This window comes from Bos grunniens, chromosome 9 (genome assembly GCF_055505025.1).
Source record: "Bos grunniens cultivar Pamir isolate PY7600 chromosome 9, Bosgru_T2T1.0, whole genome shotgun sequence".
Classification (NCBI taxonomy): Eukaryota; Metazoa; Chordata; class Mammalia; order Artiodactyla; family Bovidae; genus Bos; species Bos grunniens.
In genome coordinates, this window is record NC_141173.1 from 104,496,107 (window position 1) to 104,511,901 (window position 15,795).

The following is a 15,795-nucleotide window of genomic DNA, read 5'->3' on the forward strand; positions in this document are numbered from 1 at the left end:
CCAGGCTCCCCAGTCCCTGGGATTCTCCAGGCAAGAACACTGGAGTGGGTTGCCATTTCCTTCTCCAGTGCATGAAAGTGAAAAGTGAAAGTGAAGTCGCTCAGTCGTGTCTGACTCTTAGCGACCCCATGGACTGCAGCCCACCAGGCTCCTCCGTCCGTGGGATTTTCCAGGCAAGAGTACTGGAGTGGGGTGCCATTGCCTTCTCCACTTTGAGGTAATACAATGTTAATAAATATGATAACTAGTAAGTATAAAGGTAAAAATCCAGCTTTTACTTGTTTGTTGTTAAAAGAATACAATTAAGAAGCTTCAATTGGAGATACAAGAATATAGTTAATCAAAACTACCATGAAGTTCACAAGTCTATAAATTTTCATGTATTTTAGGAAAGTTTAGAAGTAAACACTCTTTGGTCCATGGAACAAGCTATTCACAGTAGAGAGCGAATACTAAGACCAACGCCACATAAGTTTCCGTCTCATGCTTCGCGGAAACCCAGCTGTCCCACGCCACATCCCAGATCCATCTGCTGGCAATCTAGGACAGAAATGTTCAGAAGGCCCATTTCAGATCAAACATGTTAAAAAGTGATTCTTTAATCTATACAAGTTTGGTTTCTTCAGAAGTTGCATCACTCACTATCTTAGGAAGTTTTATTTTAAAAGTAGTTTGTCCAATTTTCCCTTTGCTGATAAGACTTAATAGTGATGCTTCCTGGGCCCATCTTCTCTTTATTGGAGAGGGTAAGTTGTCTAACACAGAGAGACCACCTTAGCAGTGTGTGTCCCGGGGCAGAAGAGGAGGCGCTCTGTGACTCAAGTCTAGGGGTTCTGCGTGCAGTACCATGCTGTCACACTCCATAGTCAGGCATTATCCTTTCTACCGAAGATCTTCAACCAAAAGTTTGTTAGGGTCTTGTCTTGAAATGAAGAAATGGTACTGATCCTATAAGCAGGCTGTTAGAGAAATCCTAACTCTTTTGCTTCATGTACGAAGCCACACAAAATCTGATTTTTCTGTGGTGAGCTTCTCCCCTCAGGAGGTTGAGTCTGCTTTTCCACCCCATGAATATGAACTGACCTTGGGACTTGCCCTGAGCAAAATAATGCGATGCTGTGCAGCTTCCAAGAGAGGCCTTAGGAAGTCTTCTGCTCTCACCTCTGGAATGCTGCGAGGAGCCCTGTGTAAGGACACCATTCCTCCTCTGGAGGACGATGGCTTCTGTGCAGGGGAACCAACGGTCACGACTGTGAGCAAGGCTGTCTGGGACCTCTGGGCCAGCTGCATCACCAGATGGCTGAAACTGCACCACTTTCCTCTGGTGAGGCCAGAAGAAAGTCCACCCAGCCCATCCAGACTGAGCTGACCCACAGGACAATAAGCAAGCACGTGACTGGTGTCACAAGCTGCTCACTTCTGGGGTGGGGCTGCCTAAATACACCCCAGTCTCTCTGGTTATCAGTCAAGTCCGTGTTGTCTTTGCACTCCATGTTTTCTCTGCTGGGACTTGCTGCCTGATCTTTAGCACGGCTGGTTCCTTCTTGTTGTTTAGGCATCAGAGGATGACCTCCCCTTCTCCAGACCACCCCAAGGGGCCACCTGTCCACCTGGAAGCTCCCCATTCCCTAAGTGTGCAGGTGGATGCGGTAGAATTCTCTCCTCCCTGGGAGCCTGGTGACTGTCCTGTGGGCAGCAGCCTTCCCTGGGCCAAGTCCTCCCACCATGCTCCCACGTGGAGGTACTTACATTGATTGCCTGACCTGTCTTTTGAATAAATAATACTTTTATAATGAACTTATAACGGTGGTATCCAAATTCTTTGACTGATGACAATATGCGGTCTGCTAATTCAAGTGACAAATGAGAAAAGACTTTGTCGTCATATTTGACATCTTGAAGACTTTCCTTTAAAAAAATTAAGAAAGATATTTTAATTTTCAAATTTTAAACAAAAATTGAAGTAGAAAATGTGTCTAATTAATATACGCAGCTTTTGGAAACATACACATATCTCTAACCAAATGATATTAAATGATTGATATGCTTACCAATTTATTTCAATAACAATTTTGAAAAAAATTTGATTTGGTTTTAAAATTATGTTCAATTGCTCTTCATTAGCCATCCTTAGGAGAAGGCAATGGCACCCCACTCCAGTACTCTTGCCTGGAAAATCCCATGGATGGAGGAGCCTGGTGGGCTGCAGTCCATGGGGTCGCTAAGAGTCAGACAGGACTGAGAGACTTCACTTTCACTCTCATGCATTGGAGAAGGAAATGGCGACCCACTCCAGTGTTCTTGCCTGGAGAATCCCAGGGACGGTGGAGCCTGGTGGGCTGCTGTCTGTGGGGTCGCACAGAGTCCGACACGACTGACGCGACTTAGCAACAGCAGCAGCAATCCTTAAGTTTTCCTTTACTAGGTTACTCTGCCAAACATTTATTAGGGAGACACAAGGTGTTTTTTTGCCACTCGGCCTGTGGAATCTTAGCTCCCTTACCAGGAACTGAACTCACACCCCCTGCACTAGGAGCATGGAGTCTTAACCACTGGACCTCCACGAACTCCCTATCCCTGTCTTCTTGTCTCCCTCAGTTAAAGGCCACTTCTTTCTAATCCTGTCCCTATGGCTGCTCACTGTACTGCTTTTTTCTGTGACCTCCAGATGAGTAATATGGAAGTCAAAGACTGCTCATCATGTTTGTCAGTAAACTAATGTATAGCTGGGAGTGGGGAGACAGATGTGGGCCATGAAGCTCTGCATTTTTCTACAAACCACAAGCAGACTTGGACCAGCTGGTGAGCAGGTGGCACCTGCCTTTGATTAATTGACTGAGACCAATGACAAACTAACCAATGTTCTAGGTTCTAACGATAAATGGATGCCTACCTGCTAATTTTACAGGCAAATAAAACCAAATAAATTACCCATTTTTTGGTTGTGCTTCCCTTCTAGAAGGCTTTTGGATCTGAACTGGGTCTAGAAGCATTTAGTTCCCTCAGGCATTTAGCTCAATCTTTTGGACACTTAGCAACATCCATTCTCTTCTCAGTTTGCCTAAGAGGTCCCAGGCTTTCTCTATTAATACATACATGTTCCATTTTAACAATTAATGAATAGTTGCTATAGGAAGATACCTACAAGCTCCAGCAGTGTATATTATTTCTGTGTCTAGAATGGTGATAATGTCCCCTAAACACAAAAGAAAATCCCTAGCCTCTTTGTGACCACAGCCTTCCCCCTACATATCCAATAAGCTGTTCCAAGCCCCTTCTGCTCAATGCAGTTCCGTAAATGATCACATGTAAGCACAACATGAAATTCTGCTATACCAAATAAACTTGAACTCAGTCAGTGTTGTTGGGCCAAGTGAGAGACACACCAAAATGCCTGCTGTTAGGCCACAGGGTTAATAATTATTTTACTGTATTGAGTTGAATTTATTTCCAAGTTATGAGCGATAATATAGTTTCTGAATATTATCTGGTTATTATTACTTCAGTTTAGAAATGTATCTATGTCTATGGTGGTAGAGGGAGGTGGGGGAAATGGGTTTCCTAAATATTCTTCTGTATTAACATATTCATTTAAGAATTAATTCTGATACAGTTAAGGGGATGTAAATCAAGGAAATGGCAACCCACTGCAGTATTCTTGCCTGGAGAATCCCACAGAGGAGCCTGACGAGCTATAGTCCATGGGGTTGCAAACAGCTGGACATGACTAAGCAATTAAGCACACGAGCACACGTTATATTATATACACAAAAGAAGTTAAATGCACGCCTTCTTCCCAACAGCTAGCTTACATCAGTTATTACTAAGGGAATTCATTTGCACATTTGAGGCGGGGGAGGTAATGTTAAACAAGGAGTACCCTTGGAGGGGGGTTAGGCAGGGTAGAATCCCACGGTGGGAACCTGGCCGTCAGAAATCTCCTGGGTGCCTGATGCCCAAAGGTGAAAAGGGGATTCAAAAAGGTGGCCCCTTAAACAAACATTCTGAAATTTGAAAGTTTTTAATTTGGCCCTTTATTAGGAAAGATGGTGAAGGGGATTCTTTCCATCTGAACAATGTAGCCTTCAGACACAAACACTAGTATAATTAATATTGGTATTACAGTATCAACTGTAAAATTGAAGAAGCTTTGTTGGACTAGCCTGAAAACATGTGTCTGAGTTTCAAACAACTGTCTTAAATGAACTTCAGATTCCACCTTGTTTAATGAAGAAGAAAATCCACACAAAAGTTGGGGATTTCCTATTCTTAGGATGTTTAGTGTAGTCATGAATCAGGTTTTTGCACATATTCAATATGGGTTTTATTTTTCACTCATTCCTTCATATATGGGAGAAACACGGAACCTGAAAGATAAATAATTTATGGATAATCACAATGGTGTGATGACTCACCTAGAGCCAGACATCCTGGAATGTGAAGTCAAGTGGGCCCTAGGAAGCATCACTATGAACAAAGTTAGTGGAGGCGATGGAATTCCAGTTGAGCTATTTCAAATCCTGAAAGATGATGCTGTTCAAGTACTGCACTCAATATGCCAGCAAATCTGGAAAACTCAGCAGTGGCCACAGGACCAGAAAAGGTCAGTTTTCATTCCAATCCCAAAGAAGGGCAATGCCAAAGAATGCTCAAACTACCGCACAATTGCACTCATCTCACACCTAGTAAAGTAATGCTCAAAATTCTCCAAGCCAGGCTTCAGCAATATGTGAACCGTGAACTTCCTGATGTTCAAGCTGGGTTTAGAAAAGGCAGAGGAACCAGAGATCAAATTGCCAACATCTGATGGATCATCAAAAAAGCAAGAGAGTTCCAGAAAATCATCTATTTCTGCTTTATTGATTATGCCAAAGCCTTTGACTGTGTGGATCACAATAAACTGTGGAAAATTCTGAAAGAGATGGGAATACCAGACCACCTGACCTGCCTCTTAAGAAACCTGTATACAGGTCAGGAAGCAACAGTTAGAACTGGACATGGAACAACAGACTGGTTCCAAATAGGAAAAGGAGTACGTCAAGGCTGTATATTATCACCCTGCTTATTTAACTTAGATGCAGAGTACATCATGAGAAACGCTGGGCTGGAAGAAGCACAAGCTGGAATCAAGAAATATCAATAACCTCAAATATGCAGATGACACCACCCTTATGGCAGAAAGTGAAGAGGAACTAAAAAGCCTCTTGACGAAAGTGAAAGAGGAGACTGAAAAAGTTGGCTTAAAGCTCAGCATTCAGAAAACAAAGATCATGGCATCTGGTCCCATCACTTCATGGGAAATAGATGGGGAAACAGTGGAAACAGTATCAGACTTTATTTTTCTGGGCTCCAAAATCACTGCAGATGGTGATTGCAGCCATGAAATTAAAAGATGCTTACTCCTTGGAAGGAAAGTTATGACCAACCTAGATAGCATATTCAAAAGCAGAGACATTACTTTGCCAACAAAGGTCCATCTAGTCAAGGCTATGGTTTTTCCAGTGGTCATGTATGGATGTGAAAGTTGGACTGTGAAGAAAGCTGAGCCCGGAAGAATTGATGCTTTTGAACTGTGGTGTTGGAGAAGGCTCTTGAGAGTCCCTTGGACTGCAAGGAGATCCAACCAGTCTATTCTAAAGGAGATCAGTCCTGGGTATTCTTTAGAAGGACTGATGCTAAAGCTGAAACTCCAATACTTTGGCCCCCTATGCGAAGAGTTGACTCATTGGAAAAGACTCTGATGCTGGGAGGGATTGGGGGCAGGAGGAGAAGGGGATGACAGAGGATGAGATGGCTTGATGGCATCACCAACTCAATGGACCTAAGTTTGGGTGAACTCTGGGAGCTGGTAATGGACAGGGAGGCCTGGAGTGCTGCGATTCATGGGGTCACCAAGAGTCAGAGACAACTGAGCGACTGAACTGAACTGAACTGTTGGATCATTGAAAAAACAAGAGAATTCCAGAAAAACATCTGCTTCTGCTTCATTGATTATCCTAAAGCCTTTGACTGTGTGGATCACAACAAACTGCAGAAAATTCTTCAAGATATGGGAATACCAGACCACCCAACCTGCCTTCTGAGAAATCTGTATGCAGGTCAAGAAGCAACAGTTAGAATTGGACATGGAACAACAGACTGGTTCCAAATTGGGAAAAGAGTAAGTCAAGGCTGTATATTGTCACCCTGCTTATTTAACTTCTATGCAGAGTACATCATGATTCATGGGGTCGCAAAGAGTCAGACACGACTGAGCAACTGAACTGTTAAATGAAATACCAAAAGAAATTCTTTTTGATTTAGCTTTAATCATAGCATCAACATGAAGAGTATTCAGTATGACTACAAAGTACTTTCAGAGGCAAATGCTACAAAAAAAAATCAGTCAGAGTAACTATACTGCCATAAATCTTAACATGGTTCGTCACATCCCCCAAATTAAGATATTGCTATCATGTGTGCCTACCGACCTACCTTTAGCATCTGCTGGACTTTCGCTTCCACTGAGCGGGCCTGGGGTTTTCTCCGTGGCTCCATTCTGTATGAATTGGGAACCTTCAGTTTTGCCAGGGCGGTCTTCCATTCTGTGCCTAGATCAGCAATCGAGTCACCAAATGGAGGCTCCACATACTGAACGTCATGAACGGATTCTCTCAGTCTTTCTCTTAAAATTTGTGCATACTGAAAGGAGAAGGAGAGGGACAGAGAAAGATGATTTTTTAAATTCCATAATGAAATTTCAGTTTTAAGGACCCTGGGGCAGTGGGACAGGGCTGACACAAAGCTTGGAAATCCATTACAACAGACATCTATGATTATGTGGTTGCGAAATCCTAGAGTCAAGCCTGGCTATCAACTTGAACAAGGAGAAAAAATATACAGGTGTCATCTATCTATCTATAAACACAAAAACACACAAACACAAATTTGAATGCATAGGTTTAGAACATCCATGGAAGACGCGGAAGAACTAGAAACAAGAGTGGCCTTTGAGAGGGCAACTGAGTGGCTGAAAGACAGTTACGTAAGGAAAACCTTTCAGGCTCCCTACTCTGGCACTGGGGCTTCCCTGGTGGCTCAGCGGGTAAAGTGTCTGCCTACAATGTGGGAGACCCGGGTTCAATTCCTGGGCTGGGAAGATCCCCTGGAGAAGGAAATGGCAACCCACTCCAATACCCTTGCTGGGAAAATCCTATGGACAGAGAAGCCTGGCAGGCTACAGTCCATGGGGTCCCAAAGAGTCAGACACGACTGAGCAACTTCACTTTCACTTTTCTCTCTGACATTATGAAAATATTATCCTTTATTGCCTTCTTATAATTTTAATTATTTTATCTTTGAATAAATAATACATTTGTTTACTCTTAAGTTTTAATTGAAAAGACAACAAAAGTGGTATATTTGGTATATATGTCATTCCATGCTTTTGACATTCAACATTTATTTGATAACATTCAACCTGCCTTAAAGAACTATTTATTTAGTGGCTATTATGGTTAAGTACGGAGAAGGCAATGGCACCCCACTCCAGTACTTTGCCTGGAGAATCCCATGGACGGGGGATCCTGGTGGGCTGCAGTCCATGGGGTCGCACAGAGTCGGACACGACTGAAGCGACTTAGCAGTAGCAGCAGCGTGATTAAGTATGGGGTTCCCAGGTGCACTAATGGTAAAGAACCTGCCTGCCGATGCAGGAGATGTAAGAAACATGGGTTCCATCCCTGGGATGGGAAGATCTCCTGGAGAAGATCTACTGGAATGGCTACCAACTCCAATATTCTTGCCTGGGAAATCCCATGGACAGAGGAGTCTGGTGGGCTCCAGTCCATGGGGTCACAAAGAATTGGACACGACTGAGCAATTAACACTTTTACCTCAGTTAGGAATGGGAGCTTCCCAGGTGGCGCTAGTGGTAAAGAACCTGCCTGCAGATGCAGGAAACATGAGATGTGGGTTCAACCCCTGGGTTGGGAAGAGTCAGACACAACTGAAGTGACTTAGCATGCACACACAGTTAAGTACTCTATGGTCTGAAGTTACAGTGGTGAACTTCATTATAACAACCAGAATTGTTTTACTTGTATTAACTCATAATAAAAGTCTGCATCCATGGAGTTATCCTTCTAGTGGAAAAGGAAGTGAAGTCATTCAGTCATGTCTGACTCTTTGCAACACCATGGACTGTAGCCTGCCAGGATCCTCTGTCCTTGAGATTTTCCAGGAAAGAATACTGGACTGGGTTGCTATTTCCTTCTCCAAAATAGTGGTAATTGCTACACAAATAAAATAATATGACTTGATAGAAACTCACCATGAGGGTTTAATTTGGACTGAATAATTGGAGAAGTCTCTTCTGAAATAAAGTTTGGGCTGATGTCTAATAGGAACAGGAAATAGGCAGGACAAAGTACTTAACATTTTCTGAGAATAAACATGTGTTTGGCATGTATGAATTATTTAGAGTGGGGAAAATAGTAGTAATAGAATAAGGTTTAAAAGGCATCATGTAGGACTAAGTAGAATATGAAAGGGAAGTTGAAACTTACTCCCAGAACAATGAGGAACCACTGAAGGATTTGAACAGGCGAATGGAATTTATTCCAGGGATGCCTGTTTATTCCAGGAATGCAAGGATGGCTCAGATAACCTCGATGATGTGATAACTCACCTGGAGCCAGACATCCTGGAGTGCAAAGTGGGCCTTAGGATTCATGACTATGAACAAAGCTAGTGGAGGTGATGGAATTCCAGCTGAACTATTTCAAAACCTAAAAGATAATGCTGTTCAAGTGCTGCATTCAAAATACCAGCACTTTTGGAAAACTCAGCAGTGGCCACAGAACTGGAAAAGGTCAAAAAGGCAATGCCAAAGAATGTTCAAACTACTGCACAACTGCACTCATCTCACACACTAGCAAAGTAACACTCAAAATTCTCCAAGCTAGGCTTCAACAGTATGTGAACCAAGAACTTCCAGATGTTCAAGCTGGATTTAGAAAAGGCAGAGGAACCAGAGATCAAATTGCCAACATCCTCTGGATCACTGAGAAAGCAAGAGAATTCCAGAAAACGTCTTCTTCACTGACTATGCTAAAGCCTTCGAATGTGTGAATCACAACAAACTAGAACATTTTCGACATACCAGACCACCTTACCTGCCTCCTAAGAAATTTGTATGCAGGTCAAGAAGCAACAGTTAGAACTGGACACAGAACAACAGACTGGCTCAAAACTAGGAAAGGAGTATGTTAAGGCTGCACTTCATCACCCTGCTTATTTAACTTACATGCAGAGCACATCATGCAAAATACTGGGCTGCATGAAATACAGGCTGGAATCAACACTGCTGGAAGAAACAGCAATAACCTCAGATATGCAGACGACACCACCCTTACGGCAGAAAGCTAAGAGGAACTAAAGAGCCTCTTGATTAAAGTGAAAGAGGAGAGTGAAAAGCTGGCTTAAAACTCAACATTGAAACAACTAAGATCATGGCACACGGTCTCATCAGATCAGATCAGATCAGATCAGTTGCTCAGTCGTGTCGGACTCTTTGCAACCCCATGAATTGCAGCACACCAGGCCTCCCTGTCCATCACCAACTCCTGGAGTTCACTGAGACTCACGTCCATCGAGTCAGTGATGCCATCCAGCCATTTCATCCTCTGTCGTCCCCTTCTCCTCCTGCCCCCAATCCCTCCCAGCATCAGAGTCTTTTCCAATGAGTCAACTCTTCGCGTGAGTGTTGGGAAGCATAGTGCAAAATAGCCATAAAAGGAGAAAGTCCTTGGAAAAATGGCGAAGGGCCAGAAATACCCAGCCTTGCACTGCGGACAGAAAAACATCTCCTGCCTTTGGTTATGCTCGGCGCCAAGAGTTAATAGGGATGTTACTTGTGAAAGCAGGTTGTGGGATAAGCCCATGAGTCATTTAGAGCACGCTGTCCTTGAAATGTTTTTACTGATTATGTGTTAACTCCATATGCACTCTGCTGACCATATACTTTAAGCTCTTTGTTCCTGCTTCTATAAAAAAGCTTGACTGCAGAAATAAACTTGCCAGTCCTTGCCAGAGACTGTCCAAGTGTCCTTCTTTCAGGTTCATCGCTTCCAAGTCCCGGGGAGAAAAATCCCCAACAAGTGGCGCCCGAACAGGGACTTGAGAGGAAGGCTGAACAAAGCGACGAGCCCCTGCAGAAAAGGTAAGCAGGATGGGGCAACATAGCAGTAAAATTCCTTTCATTTCAATAATGCAATGAACATTGGGGTACACATGTCTCTTTCCCTTCTGGTTTCCTCAGTGTGTATGCCCAGCAGTGGGGTTGCTGGATCATAAGGCAGTTCTATTTCCAGTTTTTTAAGGAATCTCCACACTGTTCTCCATAGTGGCTGTACTAGTTTGCATTCCCACCAACAGTGTAAGAGGGTTCCGTTTTCTCCACACCCTCTCCAGCATTTATTATTTGTAGACTTTTGGATCGCAGCCATTCTGACTGGTGTGAAATGGTACCTCATAGTGGTTTTGATTTGCATTTCTCTGATAATGAGTGATGTTGAGCATCTTTTCATGTGTTTGTTAGCCATCTGTATGTCTTCTTTGGAGAAATGTCTAACTGGAGCCTATTATACAGAGTGAAGTAAGCCAGAAGGAAAAACATAAATACAGTATACTAACGCATATATATGGAATTTAGAAAGATGGTAACAATAACCCTGTGTACGAGACAGCAAAAGAGACACTGATGTATAGAACAGTCTTATGGACTCTGTGGGAGAGGGAGAGGGTGGGAAGATTTGGGAGAATGGCAATGAAACATGTAAAATATCATGTAGGAAACGAGTTGCCAGTCCAGGTTCGATGCACGATGCTGGATGCTTGGGGCTGGTGCACTGGGACGGCCCAGAGGAATGGTATGGGGAGGGAGGAGGGAGGAGGGTTCGGGATGGGGAACACATGTATACCTGTGGCGGATTCATTTTGATATTTGGCAAAACTAATACAATTATGTAAAGTTTAAAAATAAAATAAAATTAGAAAAAAAAACATCAATAATGCATCATTTTTTGAAACAAAATGGTGTTAATGTTTCAAGAGATCAGTTGAACAACTGCTATCATATTTTACTGGAACAATTCATGGTTCCCAGAAGAGGGGACACTCAATCTAGACATATAGAAAAGGGTTAAAAATAATATTTTGGGAGCATATCAGCAAGGGTTACATGGTCACTCATACGGGCTATCATAGAACAAATTGAAGGGCATAACGTTGATTTGTAAGTAAAAACTATTCGATCTTTACATGAATATGAGCTTAAGGAACAAGATATGCAAGGTGCTTTGAAATATAAGAATGTTATGCTCAATCAGACACAATCCTTAGAAAAACAACTTAGAGACATATATATACAGGACATGTCAAAACTGAAGCCACTTAGAACAGAAGTCATTTCATTCAATGGACAGCCCAAATCTGAGGTTTTTCCTTCTGCTCCGCCTGTAACAGCAATTGCTAACTTTGCTCATACTAATCATTTCACTCCTCCTCGGGAGATAACTGCTTGCACTTTCGCTTTCCCAATTCAATTTAATCAACCTGCCCAAGGCCAAAATACTTGGGCTAATCTAGATTTGGGCATGTTGTCTAGCTTTAAGAAAGCATGAACTCTGTATGGACCTACTTCTCCATACTGTATAGAATTTCTTGGAGGATGGGCTGGCCATTGGATGCCATATGATTTTTTTTTTCAAATAGCAAAGATGATTTTAAATCCTCAACAATTACTGCAATGGCAAATACGGATTAATGATGAGGCCCAACAGCTGATGACTGACAAGCAATCTCATGGTAACCCTGCCAGTTTAACCTATGATATGCTCACTGGAACAAGAGCCATGGCTGATATGATTGTGCAATTAGCTAATATTACCCCTCAGATGTTACATTTCATTAAAGAAACTGCCTGCAGGGCATAAGCAAAGGTTGATAGCACCAACTCTGATGGTTCATTTGTTAAGATTATTCAAGGACATGAAGAGGAATATTCTCAATTTATAGGAAAATTAAAGGATGCAATTGAGAAATCTATTAAGGATGTGACTTTACAAAATATTATTTAAAAAAAACTTGCTTTTGAAAATGCTAATGAGGAATGTTGATCCATGCTCAGACCAATTCGAGAGACTGGCGCTCTCATGGAATATTTGAAAGCATGTAGGGACATCGGATCTATGTCCCATAGAGCAAAATTGGCAACACTGGAAATCTTTAATGTTCAGAAAGCTGCTAATGCCAAATGTTTTAACTGTGGGAAGCCCAGCCATATGAAAAAACAATGTTGCATGCCAACACAGGCCAGAAAAAATAATATTACTTCTAATAAGAAGAGACCCCCAGGAGTATGTCCAAGATGTAAAAGGGGGTTCCACTGGCTGAATGAATGTCATCCTAAATTTGATTAGGATGGAAACACCTTGAACTCCAGTGCACAACAAAAACAACAGGGAAACTGATAAAGGGGTCATTCTCTAGCCCCACTACAAAAGGAGGACCTAACGTTATGACGCTACAAGCAGCTACATCTAAGAGTGCTTGCACCTAGTCCTTATGATATGGAACTAATAGAATTATACAACCCCCACAAAATTCCCACTGAATATTACGGCCCAATTCCACTCAGGACAATGGGACTGATTTTGGGATGTAGTAGCTGCACAGTGAGAGGTTTAGTGGTATTGACTGGTGTTGTGGATGAAGATTATGAAGGGGAAATACATGTTATGGTAAATGTTATGAAAACGGGAAATGCATACTTACAAAAAGGGGAACGTTTCGCACAATTATTATTTTTGCCATATGTTAAACCAATGAAGGCATCTGATAAAGTTCAGCAAGGAGGCTTTGGCAGTACCAACCTTACTGCTGCACTATCCACCTTATTAAAGGAACATCAGAAACCCATGCTTACTTTACACATACGGGGAAAAAATTTCACAGGCATGTTAGATACCTGAGCTAACACTTCAATCATTAGAGCTGCAGAATGGCCCCTTGATTGGGGTAAGGTTGTGGCTCCTTCTAGACTATTAGGAGTGGGTGAAGCTGATGCCACAAAAACTTTTGTCAGTGCATCCTATTTGCAAGTGTATGGCCCTGATCAAATTGTAGCTTATCTTAAACCATATATTACTAATATCCCTATCAATTTATGGGGATGGGATTTTCTTGAACAAACGAAAGCCACAATTTCTTTAAATGAACCTTTTTAATGGGGGCCATTGAATTAACACCTCTGCCTCTCAATTGGGAATCTGATACCCCAATATGGACACCTCAATGGCCCCTAACTAAAGAAAAATTGGCAACTCTTACACAATTAGTAAATGAACAATTACAAAAAGCTCATATAGAACCTTCGTTTTCCCCATGGAATTCCCATTTTTGTAATAAAAAAGAAATCAGGAAAATGGCGAATGTTGATAGACTTAAGAAATGTTAGTAATACCATGTCACCTATGGGGCCCTTACAACCCGGATTGCTCTCCCCTTCTATGGTACCAAAGGATGGTCTGTAGTTATCATTGACTTACAAAACTGCTTTTTTACTATACCTTTGCACCCTAAAGATAGAAAACGTTTTGCCTTTTGAGTTCCTTCTATAAATCACATGGCTCCTGTTAAAAGATTCCAATGGAAGGTGCTACCTCAGGAAATGATGAACTCCCCTACCATTTGCCAATATCTCATATCTGTTTTATTACAACCCATTAGAGACAAGTATCGTACTGTGTTTATAATTCATTATATGGATGATATACCTCTCTCTATGGAATCTGAACTCTGTTTACAACAGTTATATAATGAAGTTACTATTACTTTTCAAAATCATGGCCTGCTTGTAGCACCAGATAAAATTCAATTTATTTAATTGAATTTAACCCTTTAATTATTTAGGACATGTTATGGAAGAATCTAAAATCAAACCTCAAAAAACTCAAATTTCTGTGCATTCTCTACGCACGCTGAATGATTTTCAAAAATTGCTAGGAGATATTAATTGGCTGCGGCATCTGTTGGCATCCCCACCTATGCCTTACAAAATCTATTTAAAATTTTAGAGGGATCCCCTGACCCTAATAGCCCTAGGCAACTAACAAAAGAGGCCAAAGAAGAACTGGCCTTAGTGGAGAAATGCATTCAACAATCTTTTTCAACTTGGCTAGATTATGATCAACCAGTTTCTTTATATATATTCCCTGCTGAACATTTGCCCACTGCAATTATAGCTCCACATAGCCCAATAGAATGGGTATATTTACACACTAAACAGTCTAAAAAAATTGTGTCATATACTGAGAAAATAGGGCACTTAATTCTGTCAGGAAGAAGCCATGTACAAACTTTGACTGGATTTGATCCATATGCAATACACATTCCCTTGACAAAACAGGAATTGCAAATTGCCTTACAGTATAACCTGACCATGCAAATGGAATTAAGTGATTTTCAAAATGTTATCTCATTTAATTTGCCAAAAAGAAAATTACAGGACTTTCTACAATGTACTAAATTCATTGTAACTAATATCATTGCATCCCAGCCTATTTCCAATGCACCCACCTATTCATTGATGGCAACAAGAAAGGCACAGCAGGGATTGTCGGCCCTGATATCAAAGAGAAATTATCCAACACCTATTCTTCAGTACAAAGAGTTGAGTTGTATGCTTTATATGCTCTTTTGTCACTTCAACCATTATCCTTCAACGTATATACTGATTCCAAATACCTTGCTTCCCTTTTTCCTGATTTTGTTAGCGCCTTTTTATACAACCTAGATGAAGAATTATATACTCTCTTTCCACAGACTCAGGCTTCAATTCGCTCACGTACGGAACCTTCCTTTATTGCACATATACGTGCTCATTCAGGTTTACCTGGCCCTCTGGTCGCAAAAAATGATGCTGTTGACAGGCTCATAGCTCCCATTTTTACATCTGCCAATGACGAACATGCTAATCTTCATACCAATGCTAACAGATTGCACTCTAAATACCCTATTCCTCTCACTGAAACACGACATATTATTAAAACCTGTGATGTCTGCACCCCTCTGCGCTTACAAACTACGATTTCAGGAGTTAATCCCCGGGGGCAACAACCTAATTCCCTTTAGCAATCTGATTTCACTCACTGCTCCTTAAGAAAATTTTCTTTGCTTTTTGTCTCACTTGATACATTTTCAGGCTTTATCTGGGCAGTACCTGTCTCTTCAGAATCCAACAAACACACCATTTCCGCACTCTTACTCACCTTCCCCATCATGGGGATTCCTTCTGTCTTGAAAACAAACAATGGACCTGTATTCACCTCGCATTCATTTCATTCATTTTTATCAGAATGGAGCATAACACACATTACAGGAATACCCTATAATCCTCAGGGTCAAGCCATTATTGAAAAGAGCCCACCGCACTCTAAAACTCATTTATTAAAACAGAAAGGGGAATATGGAAGAGGAGATACACTTCTTATCCCATGAACCCTCAATTACTATTATCTTACCTAAACTTAACAAAAAATAATTCTGACACTCATGCAGATAGACATTTTACAGAAGACAAAAACAGCAAATTAGAAATCAATACACCAATATGGTATAAGCAATTTAATCAGTGGTTGCCAGGAATCTTACTACTCCTAGGCAAGGGTTATGGTCTTGTCATTGCAGATGGAGAGGAAATCTGGGTTCCCCTTTGCCATGTCCGCTACTGAGAAGGACCCCAAGACTGGACTC

The 15,795-nt window shown here is 41.6% G+C and overlaps 2 protein-coding genes across 2 annotated transcripts in view; one reads left to right on the forward strand and one right to left on the reverse strand.

Moving 5' to 3' along the window:
- Nucleotides 1-254: 254 nt before the first annotated feature.
- DYNLT2 (dynein light chain Tctex-type 2) lies at nt 255-15,320 on the reverse strand. Its single transcript, XM_086316181.1, has 4 exons — nt 15,312-15,320; nt 6,475-6,849; nt 1,750-1,908; nt 255-540 (listed from the first exon to the last, which is right to left on the reverse strand). Exons 1-4 carry the CDS (start codon nt 15,318-15,320, stop codon nt 430-432), a joined length of 654 nt encoding a protein of 217 aa, XP_086172307.1. The 3' UTR covers nt 255-429.
- The window catches only part of ERMARD (ER membrane associated RNA degradation), a 44,501-nt gene continuing 38,763 nt past the window's right edge, over nt 10,058-15,795 (forward strand). The window contains exon 1 of the mRNA XM_086318783.1: nt 10,058-10,201. The gene's annotated coding sequence lies outside the window, so the exon portion shown is untranslated. The remainder of the gene's footprint in view (nt 10,202-15,795) is intronic.

Coding starts and splice junctions, on each gene's coding strand:
- DYNLT2 (XM_086316181.1), bottom strand. Junction 1,909..6,474: donor AAGTCCAGCAGATGCTAAAG/GTAGGTCGGTAG, acceptor ATTTTTTTAAAG/GAAAGTCTTCAAGATGTCAA. Junction 541..1,749: donor AGACAGGTCAGGCAATCAAT/GTAAGTACCTCC, acceptor TTTCTGTCCTAG/ATTGCCAGCAGATGGATCTG.